The 17,201-nt window shown below is 50.4% G+C and overlaps 1 protein-coding gene across 1 annotated transcript in view; it reads right to left on the bottom strand.

Moving 5' to 3' along the window:
• LOC119953565 (sodium-coupled monocarboxylate transporter 1-like) overlaps positions 1 to 17,201 on the bottom strand; it is a 221,685-nt gene that overhangs the window by 29,314 nt on the left and 175,170 nt on the right. The window contains exons 11-13 of the mRNA XM_038777958.1: positions 10,526 to 10,614; positions 3,554 to 3,675; positions 124 to 194 (exon numbers count right to left, since the gene is read on the bottom strand). Of these exons, the coding sequence (XP_038633886.1) occupies positions 124 to 194; positions 3,554 to 3,675; positions 10,526 to 10,614 (282 nt within the window). The remainder of the gene's footprint in view (positions 1 to 123; positions 195 to 3,553; positions 3,676 to 10,525; positions 10,615 to 17,201) is intronic.

Raw genomic sequence — 17,201 nt, 5'->3', positions numbered from 1 at the left:
CAGGAAGTGCAGTAAATACTCCACAGTTTGGGCAGCTTTTTTTATGTGAGTATTTCTATCATTCTCTGTTTGTGTTTCAGATTTTCAGCAAACACAGTACTTTGCCTTTTGAAATTTATTTACCTGAACGACATTTCTTCCGAGGAGAGAACTGACTCCGGCAAGGCCTATTGTAGTTAGTCCAAAAGTCATAGCTGCATCATAGAACAACAGTTAAGAGATTAATCCAAATAAGATGTAGTTTTTTTTAAGTTATAGCTCTAAAAGATCTTATTTTAAAACTGTAAATAGTTTATTCCATGACAAAAGTCTCAAGCCTCATTGGAACTCTTACTGTCAATTGCACTGACAGCTGCTGAGAGTACCTGCTGACCACACCGAGGCAAAGACTTGGCTATCACCACTGGTGAAGCTGCTACACAACAAGGGCAAGGTTCCCCAGAATTAGGGGGGCGAACAGTGGGGCAGCAAAGCCCTTACTACAGCCACAGCCATCATGGCCTGGCAATGCGAGAGGACAAGCTAAACGTCTCCTGGGAATGGCCGGAGTTATGATAAGAGGATCAGCGAATGCAGTGGAGGTGGACTTGCTCTTCAAACACAGATTCTGTCTCTCCTATGCTTGCTGTTACACCTCCTCAAATCATGGATCACCCTCTGCTGTCCCCATTGTTCCTTCAAATACAGAAGGTTTGACTGGGGGGAGCAACATCAAAAAGGTCAGACAGGGAATCTGTGATTGGAGGACCTGGAACAGAAAGCGTGGGAGAGACAGAATCTATAATTGGGAAAAAGGGAGCGCAAAGTAATGCTAGACACTAGGTCCAGAAATGTGTCCATTCTGCCCAATGTTGCCAAGGGCACAAATACAGGCAACGCATTAAATAATTCACTTCCCTCATTTGCATGTCATCATACTGGGCGTGATTCTCCGACCCCCCGCCGGGTCGGAAAATCCCCGGGCGGCGGCGTGAATCCTGCCCCGCCGCTCCGACGCTGGCTGCCGTATTCTCCGGCACCGGTTTTTGGATGGGGCAGCGCTCCCCACGGCAATTCTCCCGGCCCCGGTGGTCCAAGCGGCCATCGGTTTCTGGCCAGTCCCACGGGCGTGGGTTGGACATGGTCCCACACGGCGGGAACTGGCTGGTAGGCCGGCTGGTGCGGTCGTCAGGAGAGTGCGGTGGGATCCGGCCCCGGGAAATGCCCCCATGGTGTCCTGGCCCGCGATCGGGGCTCACCGATCTGTGGGCGGGCCTGTGCCATGGGGGCACTCCTTTCTTCCGCGCCGGCCACTATAGGGCTCCGCCATGGCCAGCGTGGAGAAGACACCCCCATTCGCATGTGTTAGAATACACCGGCCGGTCTGCGCATGCGCGGAACCACAACGGCAGTTCTGCGCATGTCCAAACTTGCGCCGGCCCTTCACCGCCGGTTGGTGCAGCGCCAACCCCTCCAACGCCGGCCTCGCCCCCGGAAGTGCGGAGAATTCCACAACTTCTGGTCGGCTCGACGCCGGAGTGGTTCACGCCGTTTCTTACTCCGGCGTCAGGCCATCGCAGGGATTCAGGAGAATCCCGCTGCAAATGTCAGTCTTCAAATTGCTGGATGAGAACTTTCCCATTCATGTTACTCACGAACGTCCTGGCCAAAAGACTGGAGAACTATGTACCGGAGGTGGTTGCAGAGGACCAGACGGGCTTTATTAAGGTCAGACAGCTCACTGCGACAATCAGGTGGCTGCTGAATGTAATAGTGACCCCGTCCGGGGAGAGAACACCAGAGATAATTGTCTCCCTGGATGTAGAAAAGGCATCGACAGAGTCGAGTGGAAGTACCTCTTTAAGTTACTGGAGTGGTTTGGGCTGGGTCTGGGGTTCACCTCGTAGGTGAAACTTCTGTACAACACGCCCACGGTTAGCGTTCACACCAACACCACCAGATCCGAATATTTCTAGCTGCACAGAGGTACAAGGCAGGGATGCTTACTGTCCTCGCTCCTGCTCGTCCTGGCAATTAAACCCCTGGTGATCGCTCTACGGGATGCGAAAAGCTGGAAGGGCATTCAAGGAGGATGCAGAGAGCACAGAGTTTCACTCTGTGTGGATGACCTGCTCCTGTGCGTCATCAACCCACAGAACAGCCAGACAGCAATCATGAAGGCCTTGGAAGAGTTTCGAGCCTTCTCGGCAAGGCATTCCCGGAGAACCTGAACAGGGGAGGGACAGAGTTGGAGGGACTATCATTCAAACTAGCCCAGAACAAATTCCGCTAACTCGGGTTACAGAGAGCCCGTGACTGGACATAATTCCAAACATGTAGAACCTGACTAGTCAAGCGGAGTAAGTGAAAAAGGACCTACAGAGGTGGGATGCAGTCCCACTTTCCCTGGTGGAAAGGTTGCAGACGATCAAGATGAATGCACTGGCAAGGTTGCTCTTCCTGTTTTGATCCATATCGATCTTCATCCCCAAGGCCTTTTTCCATAATAGACAAAATGTCTGGCCCGACCGAAACTATAATACGACCACTGGGTAGCCACAGCTGAGAGGGTGAGGGGATGGATACAAGAACCCAACATTGAATGGGTGAGGTTGGAGGAGTTCTCCTGTAAGGGTTCAACCCTCAGGGCCCTTGCCACAGAAGCGCTCCCATCGCCCTCGACAAAGTACACATCTTGCCAGTGGTGGTAGCCACACTGAAGACATGGAACTAAATATGGCAGTATTTTGGTCTAACCGAGATGTCCTTCATGGCCCCCATCTGTAGTAACCACAAATTCCCAGCAGCCATGATCAAAGCCACCTGTAATTCTCAAAGGTTCCCAGGTAAACATAACATGGCAATTACCCAGCAAGTTCCAACATCCAATGGGCAATTGCCCTGCACCAGGAACCATCTGACAATTTGATTTCTATGGGTGGTTGTCACCCAGAAACATTTAGAAGAATTGAAACCACTTCTAGCTTTTAGGTAACATTTGTACTGACCTTCCCCAACACCCCACTCACCCTCACAAGCCCCTCCAGTCCTCCCCACAGAGCTCCTTCCACCCACCAATCCTCCCCCCCCCCCCCCACCATGGGACTCTCCACTCACCTACCTTATCCCCAACCTGACCCAACAGTTCCCCACACACTCCACCCTAACCTTCACCACCCCCCATACCAACACAACACCCCCTCCGCATCTCCACCCAAGCCAGGTGTGTCATTACCACCCCCTCCCCCCCCGCACCCCACCAACACCTCACCAGAGCCCAGCCTGACGTGGCACCCCATCACCCTCGCCACACCTGGCCCAATGTGGCCTGATCTGGCACGGAGGGTGACTTACTTACCTTCTACTGTCCAACTGGAGACCTCAAGAATCTGCTGGACAGTGCAGACTGCGTGGCCTGAGCTGGAGGGTTGGGAAGATAGGAGTTTCTGGATTTCAAGCTAAGTAACTGTGAACAGAGTGGCAATCTGTCTTGATTTCCCCACCACAAGAAGTTACCGACCAGAACTGCCTGAAAAAGAGCTACAAATATAGAAACAATTCGATGTCAGACTACCTAGGAGCTTTGAGACCAGAGTCTTCTTTCTACTAGAAAGCTGTGCCCAAGGTTTCCAGATCGGCTTCAGAAAATCTTCCACGGCGACTGCAGCCATAGCACTGATGCCAGAAGAAATGGTGCTGTGGGCAAGAAAAAAAGAGGAATTTCCTCCTTTCTCAATTTTACACAATTCACATGGAATTTAAACAGCTTGTTTTACACTTTGCCAATAGAGGCGTTACTTAGTATCCTACTCCAGTCATTAGAGAACTTCAGATTTGCAATTAAACATCCTGAGATTTTTCACAGCTTTAACTGACACATCTGAGCAATTTCATATGTCCAAAGTAAATGCTGAGCAAGGTTGGAGCATGATGGGGAACACATTCTCAACATACAACATATATGATTACTGTCTAATTCTTAATGGAGGTAATTATCAGGGCCCAAGAGTCCTGTGGTGAAGAGACAGAATATATAATAGGCACATTGAACTCAGTGTAATTCAGCGGCCGATTTGTGATTTGCTGCTGGTCACAGGTCCCTTAGAGGTAGAGACAAGAGAAATTAAAATGGAGAGTAAGGAAATAGGAGATATTTCAAGTCTGTTGAGAAATCACAAACAAAAACATTTTAAATTGTGGGGAATCAAGGCCTGAATTTTCAGGATGGCGAGCGCTTGACGCCTGACATCCTAAGAGTCGGCAGGGAACACAGTTCTGCCAGCTCCGACAGGCCCGCTGTCATTATACGTTCAATTAATAATAATAATCTTTATTATTGTCACAAGTAGGCTTAGAACATAGAACATAGAACAGTACAGCACAGAACAGGCCCTTCGGCCCTCGATGTTGTGCCGAACAATGATCACCCTACTCAAACCCACGTATCTACCCTATACCCATAACCCCACAACCCCCCCCCCCCCCCCCCAACCTTACTTTTTAGGACACTATGGGCAATTTAGCATGGCCAATCCACCTAACCCGCACATCTTTGGACTGTGGGAGGAAACCGGAGCACCCGGAGGAAACCTACGCAGACACGGGGAGGACGTGCAGACTCCGCACAGACAGTGACCCAGCCGGGAATCGAACCTGGGACCCTGGAGCTGTGAAGCATTTATGCTAACCACCATGCTACTGTGCTGCCCCAAATATAATGCTTATATTAACATTGCAATGAAGTTACTGTGAAAAGTCCCTAGTCGCCACACTACGGCACCTGGTCAGGTACACTGAGGGAGAATTCAGAATGTCCAATTCACCTAACAAGCAGGTCTTTCTGGACTTGTGGGAGGAAACCGGAGAACCCGGAGGAAACCCATGCAGACAAGGGGAGAACGTTCAAACTCTGCACAGACAGTGGCTCAAGCCGGGAATCGAACCTGGGTCCCTGGCGCTATGAAGCAACAGTGCTAACCACTGTGCTACCGTGCCACCTGGTACCAGGTACTTGCAGTCCTGGATGCCCGCTCTTATCTCAACCAGAATCTTGATGCCTTCAACCATGGAGCACTGAGACTGGGCCGCTCCTCTCAGCGAGTGAGTCATGTCCCTCACCGCCTTGGTCATGTCCCTCTGTGACCAGCCCAGGTCAGTCAGTGCCCGGTCAATGCTCTTGATCCCCTCAGCATTACCCTTTGTGACTGGACCAAGCTCTGGAGTGCCGCAGCAAGGTCCATGTGGGTCTGGTAAATGGCTGCCTGTAGCTGGGCTACCCTGTCCTGAGCCATGGCCACCAACTGCACAGTGTGCCCGAAGCTGTGGACAGCTTGACCCAATCCTCCACCTTTTTGACCCAAGGCTTTCATCACCGAGGTCACCTGTTCAGTGTTGGCCTGGGTACCATGTATTGTCGGCACTGTCTCCTGTACCTGAAGATAGTTGAACTCCTCCAGCTGCACTTGCAGGCACTGGAAAGTTGCTGACACCCCCTCCGTTAGACCCTGGCTCTGTGTCTGCACCTCCATCAGTGATGGGATCATACTTTCCAGAAGAACGATACCTGTCCAAACAACAGCTGTTTCCTGGGATTCGACAGCCGTCCAACTGTTCGCTCCCTTGGGAGTCCCTACCTCCACCTGATGTGTGGCAGCATGTGTGACTTGTGCACCAGAAGGTGACTCAGGAGCCTCCTCTATAAAAATGCCTCACCGAGGTGATAGGCTCTGCGCTGGTGGAGGGTCGAAGTGAATGCAGTGCCAAGAAGTCCTCTGGGGTGTGCTGGAGTTGTGGCTGAGGGCAAGGTACCCAACAGACCGGCCTGGTCTGATGGTGATCCTGCAAGACAAAAGACAAGATGCCTGGTGAGATCTTGGAAAGCAGTGGTCTGAGGTAGAGGGATGACTCACTTGCTGTAGGGACATCATTTTGCATTAGAGCCTCACTTGGCTGTCGCGTGTCGACCTCCACCTCGAAGATAATCCTCTTCTGCACCTTCTTGGCTAATTCCCTCGCCCTCTGCTCAGCACGGGTGAGAGCCCTGAGGTCGGGGACAACCCCTCCGGTCTTCTGCTCTCCACTGTTATGGGCCGCCTTTTCCTAGGGGACACATAATATTCATGGTGAGATGCATGGAGACAAGCTACATTGGGGGTCTGCAGCTGGTGGTGTGTGTGCGCAAAGCACTTGGCCAAAGGCAACAATAGAGGTATTGGGGATGTGAGGGAGATGCAGGGAGGTGGCCTTTATAGGAGTGTGGGTGTGATGTGAGGTGTAAGGGACAGGAGTGATTCCAGGGAACACAGGTAGTGGCATACGGGGACTGCCCCAAGGAGGTCATTCATCTTCTTCCGACACTGTATGCCAGTCAGCCTGTTGAGGTTCACAGCACTGACCGCCTCGACCATCGCCTCCCAGGTCCGGTTGACGACCATGGGTGGGATCCTCCTGCCCATCCTGAGGAAGAGGGTGTCCCGTCTCTCCTCCACTGCATCCAACATTCTATCGAGCTCCGATTGGGTGAAATACGGTGCTGGTCTTCGCGGAGCCACTGTCTAAGCTGGAATGAGAGTGTGTGGGGAAGGGAGTGCCTGGAAGCAGCTCCAGTTTGTCAAGCTCTCCAGTGCCAATTCTGGCTCCAGCGAATCCGCGCCAGTGGGAATAGGAATTGCACTAGATTCACGTGGAAGAGTGCTGCCTCATTAGTATATCCTGAACTGCTCCACAAATAGAACCCTCAGCAGGAACGCCAACCGCACGCAATTCAATCCTGCATCAACACTTAGGGCGCGTTTCTCTGGCCTCGTTACGCTCTCGCTCAAGTGAAACGAGGCCAGTGAATAGCGGAAGAGGCCAAAAATGAGAATTGCGCCAGGTGCCAAACAGTTTGCGATGCAACTGGCCTACTCCCCGAGGCAAAATTAGTATCTCGCCAGAGCGTGGCGAGAAACCAATTATCAGCACATAAGCCCATTTCCATACAATTAATAAGAGCCACCCCATATGGCCGCCCATCATTCAGCAGCCTCCTCAGAAAGTGGTCACGCTGGCACCGATTAGTACTCCCTTTGAAAAACATGAACCTGACGGAAGGGCTTCTGTGGGGAGCCAAGGAGGTGAGTAGCCATCTTTGCTTACAGGCAAAGAGCCCGGGGGTGCTGAACCTGCCACCCCAGTGCTTGGCTGGGAATGGGGTATCCTCCACAGGGGTGGGCCACCATAGGAGGGAAATTGGGGGGCAACCACGAACGGCGCCACCATGCCAACCCCTGGATCTAGTGAACCCGTTCTGGGGGCAACCCTTATCCCTGCCCGTCTGCCCCCCCCCGACCACCCATAGCCTCCACCAATTGCTGAGGTCTCTGGCTGTGCGGTTGACGGCTATTGCTAAAAGGAAAATGACAATCAGGGTTAAATGAGAACTTCACACAACCCAAGTTGATCCCCGTGGGTGGCCGGGCCATGTAGCATGTGGGGGTCATTGCCCAGCATCCCAATCACACCTTGATACCTGGGCACCTGGGGCAGCACAGTAGCATAGGAGGCAGCACGGTAGCACCGTGGTTACCACAGTTGCTTCACAGCTCCAGGATCCCAGGTTCGATTCCCGGTGTGGGCCACTGTTTGTGCAGGGTATGCATGTTCTCCCCGTGTCTGCGTGGGTCCTCCGGGTACTCCGGTTTCCTCCCATAGTCCAAAGATGTGCGGGTTAGGTGGATTGGCCACGCTAAATTGCCCTCAGTGTCCAAAAAATGTTAAGTGGGGGTTACTGGGTTACAGGGGATAGGGGAGATATGTGGGCTTGAATAGGGTTCTCTTTGGAAGGGCCGGTGCAGACTCGATGGGCCAAATGGCCTCCTTCTGCACTGTAAATTCTATGATTCTATGACACTGAGCCTGAACACTATGGGAGGCAACACCAAACATGCAGCAGCCAACATCTGAATACCCAGGGATGGGGCACAGCTCCAGGGTCATCCTTCTCTCTTCCACAGCGTCCAGGAGGGTGTCCAGCTCAGCGTCCCTGAACCATGGCGCTTCTCTCCTTCCAGCCATTTTGTTGATTGGGACGGTGTGTGTGTTGCGAAGGACTGTTTAAATGTGGCTGCAGCGTGTGAGCCTCATATACGTCAATCACAGACTCAGCACCATTTTCCATGGAATTGATTGCGTTTCACATGGCGATGCTGCTGGCCAATTTAAAGTAGCTGAATCGGTGCAGCTGCTGAGCCGAATTTTTCTGTCTTAAAACCTGTCTCAAAATCGGAGAATCCAGAACCTATGGGCGGAATTCTCTGCTCCCGCGCGGAATCGTGAAGGCCGTCGTGAACTCGGCCGAGTTTCACGACGGCCTCGGAGGCCGCTCCTCGTACCCTATTCACCCCCCACCCCCTCAAGGGGGCTAGGAGTAGCGCTCCATAAAACTCGGCCACCGGGCCGCCAAGAATGACGCGACGGCGGCACCTAAGTGACGTCAGCCATGCATGCGCAGGTTGGCCGGCTCCAACCCGCGCATGCGCAGCTGACGTCATGACGGCTGACGGTTCCAACCCGCGCATGGGCGGTTGCCGTCTTCCCCTCCGCTGCCCCGCAAGACGTGGCGGTTTGATCTTGCGGTGTGGCGGAGGAGAAAGAGTGCGTCGCTTGGAGACGCCGGCCCGACGATCGGTGGGCACCGATCGCGGGCCAGTCCCCTCCCGAGCACGGCCGTGGTGCTCACTCACCTCTCCGCCCCCCACAAGCCACAAACGAGCATTTGGCGCCATGTTCACAACGTCAGTGACCAGGTGTGGTTGCCGCCGTCGTGAACCGGTCGGGAACGTCAGGCCGCTCGGCCCATCCGGGCCTGAGAATCGGCGGTCGCCGTGAAAAACGGCGAGCGGTGATTCATCCGAGCGGGGGGTGGGAGAATCGCGGGGGTGCCAGGGCATTGTGTCGTGAGTCGCCCGGCCCTCCCGATTCTCCCACCCGGCATGGGGAGCGGAGAATCGTGCCCTATGTTCTCCCGCAGAAGGAGAATTGCTACCAATTTATGTTCCCCTGGGAGCGCAAATCAGGAAGCAATTCAATATCCCCATATCATGCAAATTTATGCATGGCGAGGAATAGGAGGGATTCTCGAGGGAATCCCGCTATCGGACTGCCATTTTGAGCGGATGGCCCAATAACAAAGTCCCAAGGACGCCTCCTCGCTCACAAAGCAGCCCCTACACCATCGGATTTTCTGGGTCCCCCTCTTCTGTGGGTGATCTGACCTGCCCCACACCAGGGCCTCCCTAACTAGGGAGACTCCCACTTCTCAGGCAGCCCCATAATAGGGAGAGCCCTCCCCCCATGGACCCTTTAATAGGGAGACCACATCCAGGGACCCATTTAATAAGGAGAACACCCCCGGGACCCCATAACTAGAGGGAAAGGCCCCCTAACTAGAGGGACCCACCCCACAGTGAGCCCAAACTAGAAGGACCCCCCTCCCACAGACCCCAAAATGAAAGGGACTCCCTAACAAGAGGGAAGCCCCCACAGAACCCCAGAAAAAAGTCCCCTGTCTGGAAGCTAGAGAGCAGTCCAGACAGGGGCACTGACAGCAATTACAGTTGTAACACTTACCTGGAGGCACCACCGGTCCATTTCTGGAAAGAGAACTGCTCTGACCTGTGTTTAAACTCCTCAGACTTGGGAGCAGCAAGCCATTCATTCAGTCATGGTAGTGGGCTATGATTGGCAGCTTCCACAAAACAGCTGCAGCCTTGATTCATTCATCTCCTTTCATGGGTGAGTGCTGCAACCCCAATGTTTACAAACATCAACCTCATCAAAGAGAGGTAAGCGCAGAGCAATCACATGCTTGAGTGGGAGCATCGAAAACGAATCTGATATCCGGCAGCTGTCCGATTCTCTGTCCCATCGGGAAATGCGCTTCGGACATACCGGATGGGTACGTCTGAAATGGTTCAGAGAGACCACAGTCCATACTGATCACAATCCTTTAACTTTGTGGAAAAGTTTTAAACACAGAATACTCTGCTTTTCCGTTGAATTTTGTTTCCTCACAGAATCTGAATCCAAAGATGATGGGTGGAATTTTCAAGCCTTTCCCGCTGGTGGCATCTCCAGGTCCCACCAAAGTTGACCCTGTCACATGTTTCCCGACGGCAGCAAGGGTGAAGAGTGTAAATCACCATCAACTGAAGATCCTGCCGGTGGCCAATGGCAAGCTACCTCTGCCACAGGAATACTAACCGCAAAGAGTCTGGAGCATTCCACCCAATAGAGGCAATAACATTTACAGATGCCCATGATCAGAGTGCCCAATGATCAAACCTCCAGGAATGCTGCCACCTAGAGTTGGAAACCCAATAGCACATTGATGAATGCTTCAAATACCACAACAGGCTTTCTAATAAAGACCATTAAAAGCCGGAAGCATCAATATATCTTGCATTGTTTATTCCCAATTCAAACATCGTCATACTATATTCAGTATAAACGTTTTGTCAAAGATTCAAACTAATATCAGCCTACTGCTGTATGTGAAATTACAAACCTCAATGTGCCACTGTATGCACTGGCAACGAAGAGTCCAGGAAATCCAGGCATCTGATCAAATAAGTCCACAACCAGTAATGGAGTCAGCTTCCAAAAAAGTAGAAACAAAAATGAAATATTTTTAAATGACTCATAATATTTATATTAGAATGAACCAAGGTACCAGCCTTGGCTCAGTGACAGCAATGTTTGCTCAGAGTCTGAGGATTCTGGGTTCAAGCTCTCTTCCAAAGATTTGAGATCAATAATAGTCTGACAGTTCACCGCAGGGCTGAGGGAATCTTAGGTGCCATCTTTGGTCGAGGTATTAAACTGAGACCCTGTCTACGCACTCAGGTGGACTTCAAGGACCCCATGGAGGTATGTGAAGTGTGGAAAGTTGTCCCAAGAGTCAAGCCAATATCTCACTCAGCCATCATCATAAAAATAGATTGGACATGACATTTTGATCTATCGCATTGCTGAAGACAGTGTTATGCAAGCTGACGGCCCGTGAAGTGGGGTACAGGTGCCTCCGGCTATTTCTAACACGGCCTGCCCAGTACTCCATATTGAAATGGATGCTCATGTGGGTCACTCCTTATTTCACCAGAAGCCTCTGAGGTGTGGTGATCCTCAGGTTAAACCACTGCCAGTCAGCTCTCCCCTTCAAAGGGGAAAGGAACCTATGGTCATCTGGAACTATGGTGACTTTACTTACCTTTACCTATCTCCAATTGAGGGGTCTGGCACTAAAAAGGACCAGGCAACTTGCAAGCCACATATCTCAGATTATTATCTGCTATTTCAATGACTCCGGACATTTTTTTGGAGGTACGGTGCCGAATTCCTGGGTTAGCAGGAAGTGTTGCTGCATTTTCACAGTAATGATTGGAGGGGTGGGGGTCTTGGAAGGATCGGGTTTTTTCTGTGGAATTTCTTATTTATTAATTAAATTTTTTCCATTTTAGGCTGTATGTTAACAATGTAAAAGGATGTTCTTGCTATGGAGGGAGTGCAGCGAAGGTTTACCAGGTTGATTCCTAGGATGACGGGACTGTCATCTGAGAAACGTCCATTAGGATTATGTTCATTGGAGTTGAGAAGAGTGCAGTAATACCTCTCTATTCATCTGAGGAAGGAGCAGTGCTCCGAAAGCTCGTGTTTGAAACAAACCTGTTGGACTTTAACCTGGTTTTGTAAGACTTCTTACTGTGCTCAGCCCAGTCCAACGCCAGCATCTCCACGTCATCTTTAGAAGAGTGAGAGGCGATCTCATAGGAACTTATAAAATTCTAACAGGATTAGATGGGATAGATTCAGAAAGAGTGTTCCTGATGGTGAGGGAGTTATAATTTGAGGATAAACATTTTAGAACAAAGAAAATTACAGCACAGGAACAGGCCCTTCGGCCCTCCCAACCTGCGCCGATCCAGATCCTTTATCTAAACCTGTCTCCTATTTTCCAAGGTCTACTTCCCTCTGTTGCTGCCCGTTCATATATCTGTCTAGATGCCTCTTAAATGATGCTATCGTGCCCGCCTCTACCACCTCCGCTGTTAAAGCGTTCCAGGCACCCACCACCCTCTGCGTAAAAAACTTTCCACGCACATCTCCCTTAAACTTTCCTCATCTCACCTTGAAATCGTGACCCCTTGTAACTGACAACCCCACTCTTGGAAAAAGCTTGTTGCCATCCACCCTGTCCATACCTCTCATAATTTTGTATACCTCAATCAGGGCCCCCCTCAACCTCCGTCTTTCCAACGAAAACAATCCTAATCTACTCAACCTTTCTTCATAACCCTCCATACCAGGCAACATCCTGGTGAACCTCCTCTGCACCCTTTCCAAAGCATCCACATCCTTCTGGTAATGTGGTGACCAGAACTGCACGCAGTATTCCAAATGCGGCCTAACCAAAGTCCTATACAACTGTAACATGACCTGCCTAATCTTGTACTCAATACCCCGTCCGATGAAGGCAAGCATGCTGTATGCCTTCTTGACCACTCTATCAACCTGCGTTGCCACCTTCAGGGTACAATGGACCTGAACTCCCAGATCTCTCTGTACATCAATTTTTCCCAGGACCCTTCCATTGACCATATAGTCCGCTCTTGAGTTTGATCTTCTAAAATGCATCACCTCGCATTTGCCTGGATTGAACTCCATCTGCCATTTCTCTGCCCAACTCTCCAATCTATCTATATTTTGTTATATTCTCTGATAGTCCTCCTCGCTATCTGCAACTCCACCAATCTTAGTATCATCTGCAAACTTGCTAATCAGACCACCTATACCTTCCTCCAGGTCATTTATGTAGATCACAAACAACAGTGGACCGAGCACGGATCCCTGTGGAACACCACTAGTCACCTTTCTCCATTTTGAGACACTCCCTTCCACCACTACTCTCTGTCTCCTGTTGCCCAGCCAGTTCTTTATCCATCTAGCTAGTACACCCTGAACGCAATGCGACTTCACTTTTTCCATCAACCTGCCATGGGGAACTTTATCAAACGCCTTACTAAAGTCCATGTATATGACATCTACAGCCCTTCCCTCATCAATTAACTTTGTCACTTCCTCAAAGAATTCTATTAGGTTTGTCAGACATGACCTTCCCTGCACAAAACCATGCTGCCTATCACTGATAAGTCTATTTTCTTCCAGATGTGAATAGATCCTATCCCTCAGTATCTTCTCTAACAGTTTGCCTACCACTGACGTCAAGCTCACAGGTCTGTAATTCCCTGGATTTTCCCTGCTACCCTTCTTAAACAAAGGGACAACATTAGCAATTCTCCAGTCCTCCGGGACCTCACCCGTGATCAAGGATGCTGCAAAGATATCTGTTAAGGCCCCAGCTATTTCGACCCTCGCTTCCCTCAGAAACCTGGGATAGATCCCATCCGGTCCTGGGGACTTGTCCACCTTAATGTCTTTTAGAATACCCAAAACATCCCCTTTCCATATGACAACTTGACCTAGAGTATTTAAACATCCATCCCTAGCCTCAACATCCGTCTTGTCCCTCTCCTTTGTGAATACCGATGCAAAGTACTCATTAAGAATCTCACCCATTTTCTCTGAGTCCACGCATAAATTCCCTCTCTTGTCTTTGAGTGGGCCAATCCTTTCCCTAGTTACTCTTTTGCTCCTTACATACGAATAAAAGGCTTTGGGATTTTCCTTAACCCTGTTCGCCAAAGATATTTCATGACCCCTTTTAGCCCTTTTTTCTGAGCGTTTGAGATTCGTCCTACTTTCCCAATATTCCTCCAAAGCTTCATCAGTTTTGAGTCGCCTCGATTTTACATATGCTTCCTTTTTCATCTTAGCTAGTCTCACAATTTCACCCGTCATCCATGGTTCCCTAATCTTGCCATTTCTATCTCTCATTTTCACAGGAACATGTCTGTCCTGCACTCTAATCAACCTTTCCTTAAAAGATTCCCACATTTCAAATGTGGATTTACCCTTAAACAGCTGCTCCCAATCCACATTACCCAGCTCCTGCCGAATTTTGTTATACTCTGCCTTTCCCCAATTTAGTACTCTTCCTTTCGGAACACTCTTGTCCTTGTCCATGAGTATTCTAAAACTTACGGAATTGTAATCGCTATTCCCAAAGTAATCACCGACTGAAACGTCAACCACCTGGCCGGGATCATTCCCCAATACCAGGTCCAGTATGGCCCCTTCCCGAGTTGGAATATTTACATACTGCTCTAAAAAACTCTCCTGGATGCTCCTTACAAACTCTGCTCCATCTACGCCTCCAACACTACACGAATCCCATTCAATGTTGGGGAAGTTAAAATCTCCCATCACAGCCATCCTATTGCTCCTACATTTTTCTATAACCTATCTGCATATTTGTACCTCTACTTCATGCTCACTTTTGGGAGACCTGTAGTAAAGTCCCAACAATGTTACTGCACCCTTCCTATTTCTTAGGTCCACCCATAATGCCTCAGTGCTCGAATCCTCTATCGTGCCCTCCTTAATCACAGCTGTGATATCATCTCTGACGAGTAATGCAACCCTCCACCCCTTCTACCTCCCTCTTTATCCGCCCTGAAGCATCTATACCCTGGGATATTCAGTTGCCAGTCCTGCCCTTCCCTCAACCAAGTCTCAGTAATACCAATAACATCATATTCCCAGGTACTGATCCAAGATCTAAGTTCATCTGCCTTACCTGCTACACTTCTCGCATTGAAACAAATGCACAACAGACCACCTGTCCCTTTGCGTTCATCATCTCTTCCCTGTCGACTCTTCCCCTTAGTCACATGGAGTTTATTATCTCGTACCTTACCGGCTTTAGTTGCTGCTTCTTTACTGACCTCTAACTTCCTAATCTGGTTCCCATCCCCCTGCCACATTAGTTTAAAACCTCCCCAACAGCAAAAGCACCCCCTAGGACTTTGGTTCCAGTTCTGCCCTGGTGTAGACCATCCGGTTTGTAATGGTCCCACCGCCCCCAGAACCGGTTCCGATGTCCCAAAAATCTGAACCCCTCCCTCCTGCACCATCTCTCAAGCCACGTATTCATTCTGACTATTCTTGAATTTCTACTCTGACTGTCCTGTGGCACTGGTAGCAATCCTGAGATTACTACCTTTGAGGTCCTACTTTTTAACTTATCTCCTAACTCTCTAAATTCTGATTGTTGGACCTCAACCCTTTTTTTACCTATATCGTTGGTGCCTATATGCACCATGACAACTGGCTGTTCACCCTCCCCCTTCAGTATGTCCTGCAGCCGATCGGAGACATCCCTGACCCGAGCACCCGGGAGGCAACATACCATTCGGGAGTCTCGTTTTCAACCACAGAAACGCCTGTCTACTCCCCTTACAATTGAATTCCCTATGACTATAGCCCTGCCAGTCTTTTTCCCACCCTTCTGTGCAGCAGAGCCAGCCACGGTGCCATGAGCCTGGCTACTACTGCCTTCCCCTGGTGAGTCATCTCCCCCAACAGTATCCAAAATGGTATACCTGTTTTGGAGGGAGATGACCGCAGGGGACACCTTCACTGCCTTCCTGCTCTTTCTCTGCCTTTTGGTCACCCATTCCCTGTCTCCCTCACCAATCCTAATCTGCGGTGTGACCAACTCACTGAACGTGCTATCCACGACCTCCTCAGCATCGCGGATGCTCCAAAGTGAGTCCATCCGCAGCTCCAGAGCCGTCATGCGGCCTAACAGGAGCTGCAGCTGGACACACTTCGCGCACATGAAGGAGTCAGGGACATCGGCCGCGTCCCTGAACTCCCACATTGAGCCACATTTTAGGACTGAGGTGAGGAGAAATTTCTTCACCCAGAGAGTGGTGAATCTGTGGAATTCACTGCCACAGAAAGTAGTTGAGACCAAAATGTGTAATTTTAAGAAGGAGTTAGATATAGCTCTTGGGGCTAAAGGGATCGGGGGATATGGGGGAAAAGCAGGATCAGGGTATTGATCTTTATGATCAGCCATGATCTCAATAAATTGCGGGACATCCAGTGACGGGGATGTGTCGAGCTATCGCATGAAAGCTGGCTCTCCCCTTCGAGACGTCAGCTTGGGTGCTTTTTGCCCAAACATTGACCGTTATGTCAATCAAAACTAACCCTCCCCCCACCCCCACCCTCACCCGAAACTATCCAACATGAAAGGAAATGCCGCCTAACCAGCAAAGGGGGAGAAAAGCGAATAAGGGCAGCAACAGCCAGGCAAGGAAGGCCGAAGCAGCGGACACAAGGAGCAAGTCAAAGCAAGACATGGCGGAGCAAGCGGAGTCACCAGTACAAACGCCAGCCCACCCGCTGATATGGCAATGGATGGAGGAGCTCCGAACCAAACAGCTCCTGAAACACAGAAACGCCATTAAGGAGGACCTGATGACGACAGAGACTTGTCTCCCTAGACTTTACATGTCTGCTCAAGCCATCAGGAGTCGGGTCAATGCCAGATTCATCAGTCGCATTCACAAGACAGCCCTGAACGTCACCCAAGCACAACGCAACGCCATTCGCGCTCTCAAGACCAACCGCAACATCGTCATCAAACCAGCAGACAATGGAGGGGCCATCGTCATACTGAACAGAACGGACTACTCCAAGAAGTGTACCGACAACTCAACAACCAGGAACACGACTGACAGTTACCCACAGATCCAACCAAGGAACACACCTGCCAACTCAACAGACTGATCAAGCCCTTGGATCCAGACCTTCAGAGCTCTCATCCCACGTACTCCCCACGTTGGAGATCTCTACTGCCTCCTGAAAATCCACAAGGCCAACACACCAGGCCGTCCTATCATATCAGGCAATGGGACGCTGTGTGAGAATGTCTCTGGGTACATCGAGGGCATCTTGAAACCCATTGTACAACGAACACCCAGCTTCTGTTGCGATACGACGGACTTCTTACAGAAACTCAATACCCATGGACCAGTTCAACCAGGAACATTCCTTGTCACAATGGAGGTCTCCGCACTCGACACTAGCAGCCCCCATGACGACGGCGTTGCTGCAACAGCCTCAGTCCTCAACACCGACAACTGCCAATCTCTTGACGCAATCCTGCAACTCATCCGCTTCATTCTGGATCACAACATCTTCACCTTCGTCAACAAGTTCTTCATCCAGACACAGAACAGCCATGGGGACCAAATACGCACCTCAATATGCCA

The sequence above is a fragment of the Scyliorhinus canicula genome, chromosome 18 (assembly GCF_902713615.1).
Source record: "Scyliorhinus canicula chromosome 18, sScyCan1.1, whole genome shotgun sequence".
NCBI classification, from domain to species: domain Eukaryota; kingdom Metazoa; phylum Chordata; class Chondrichthyes; order Carcharhiniformes; family Scyliorhinidae; genus Scyliorhinus; species Scyliorhinus canicula.
The sequence above is the reverse complement of the archived record's forward strand: the minus strand, read 5'-3'. Positions and strand labels throughout refer to the sequence as shown.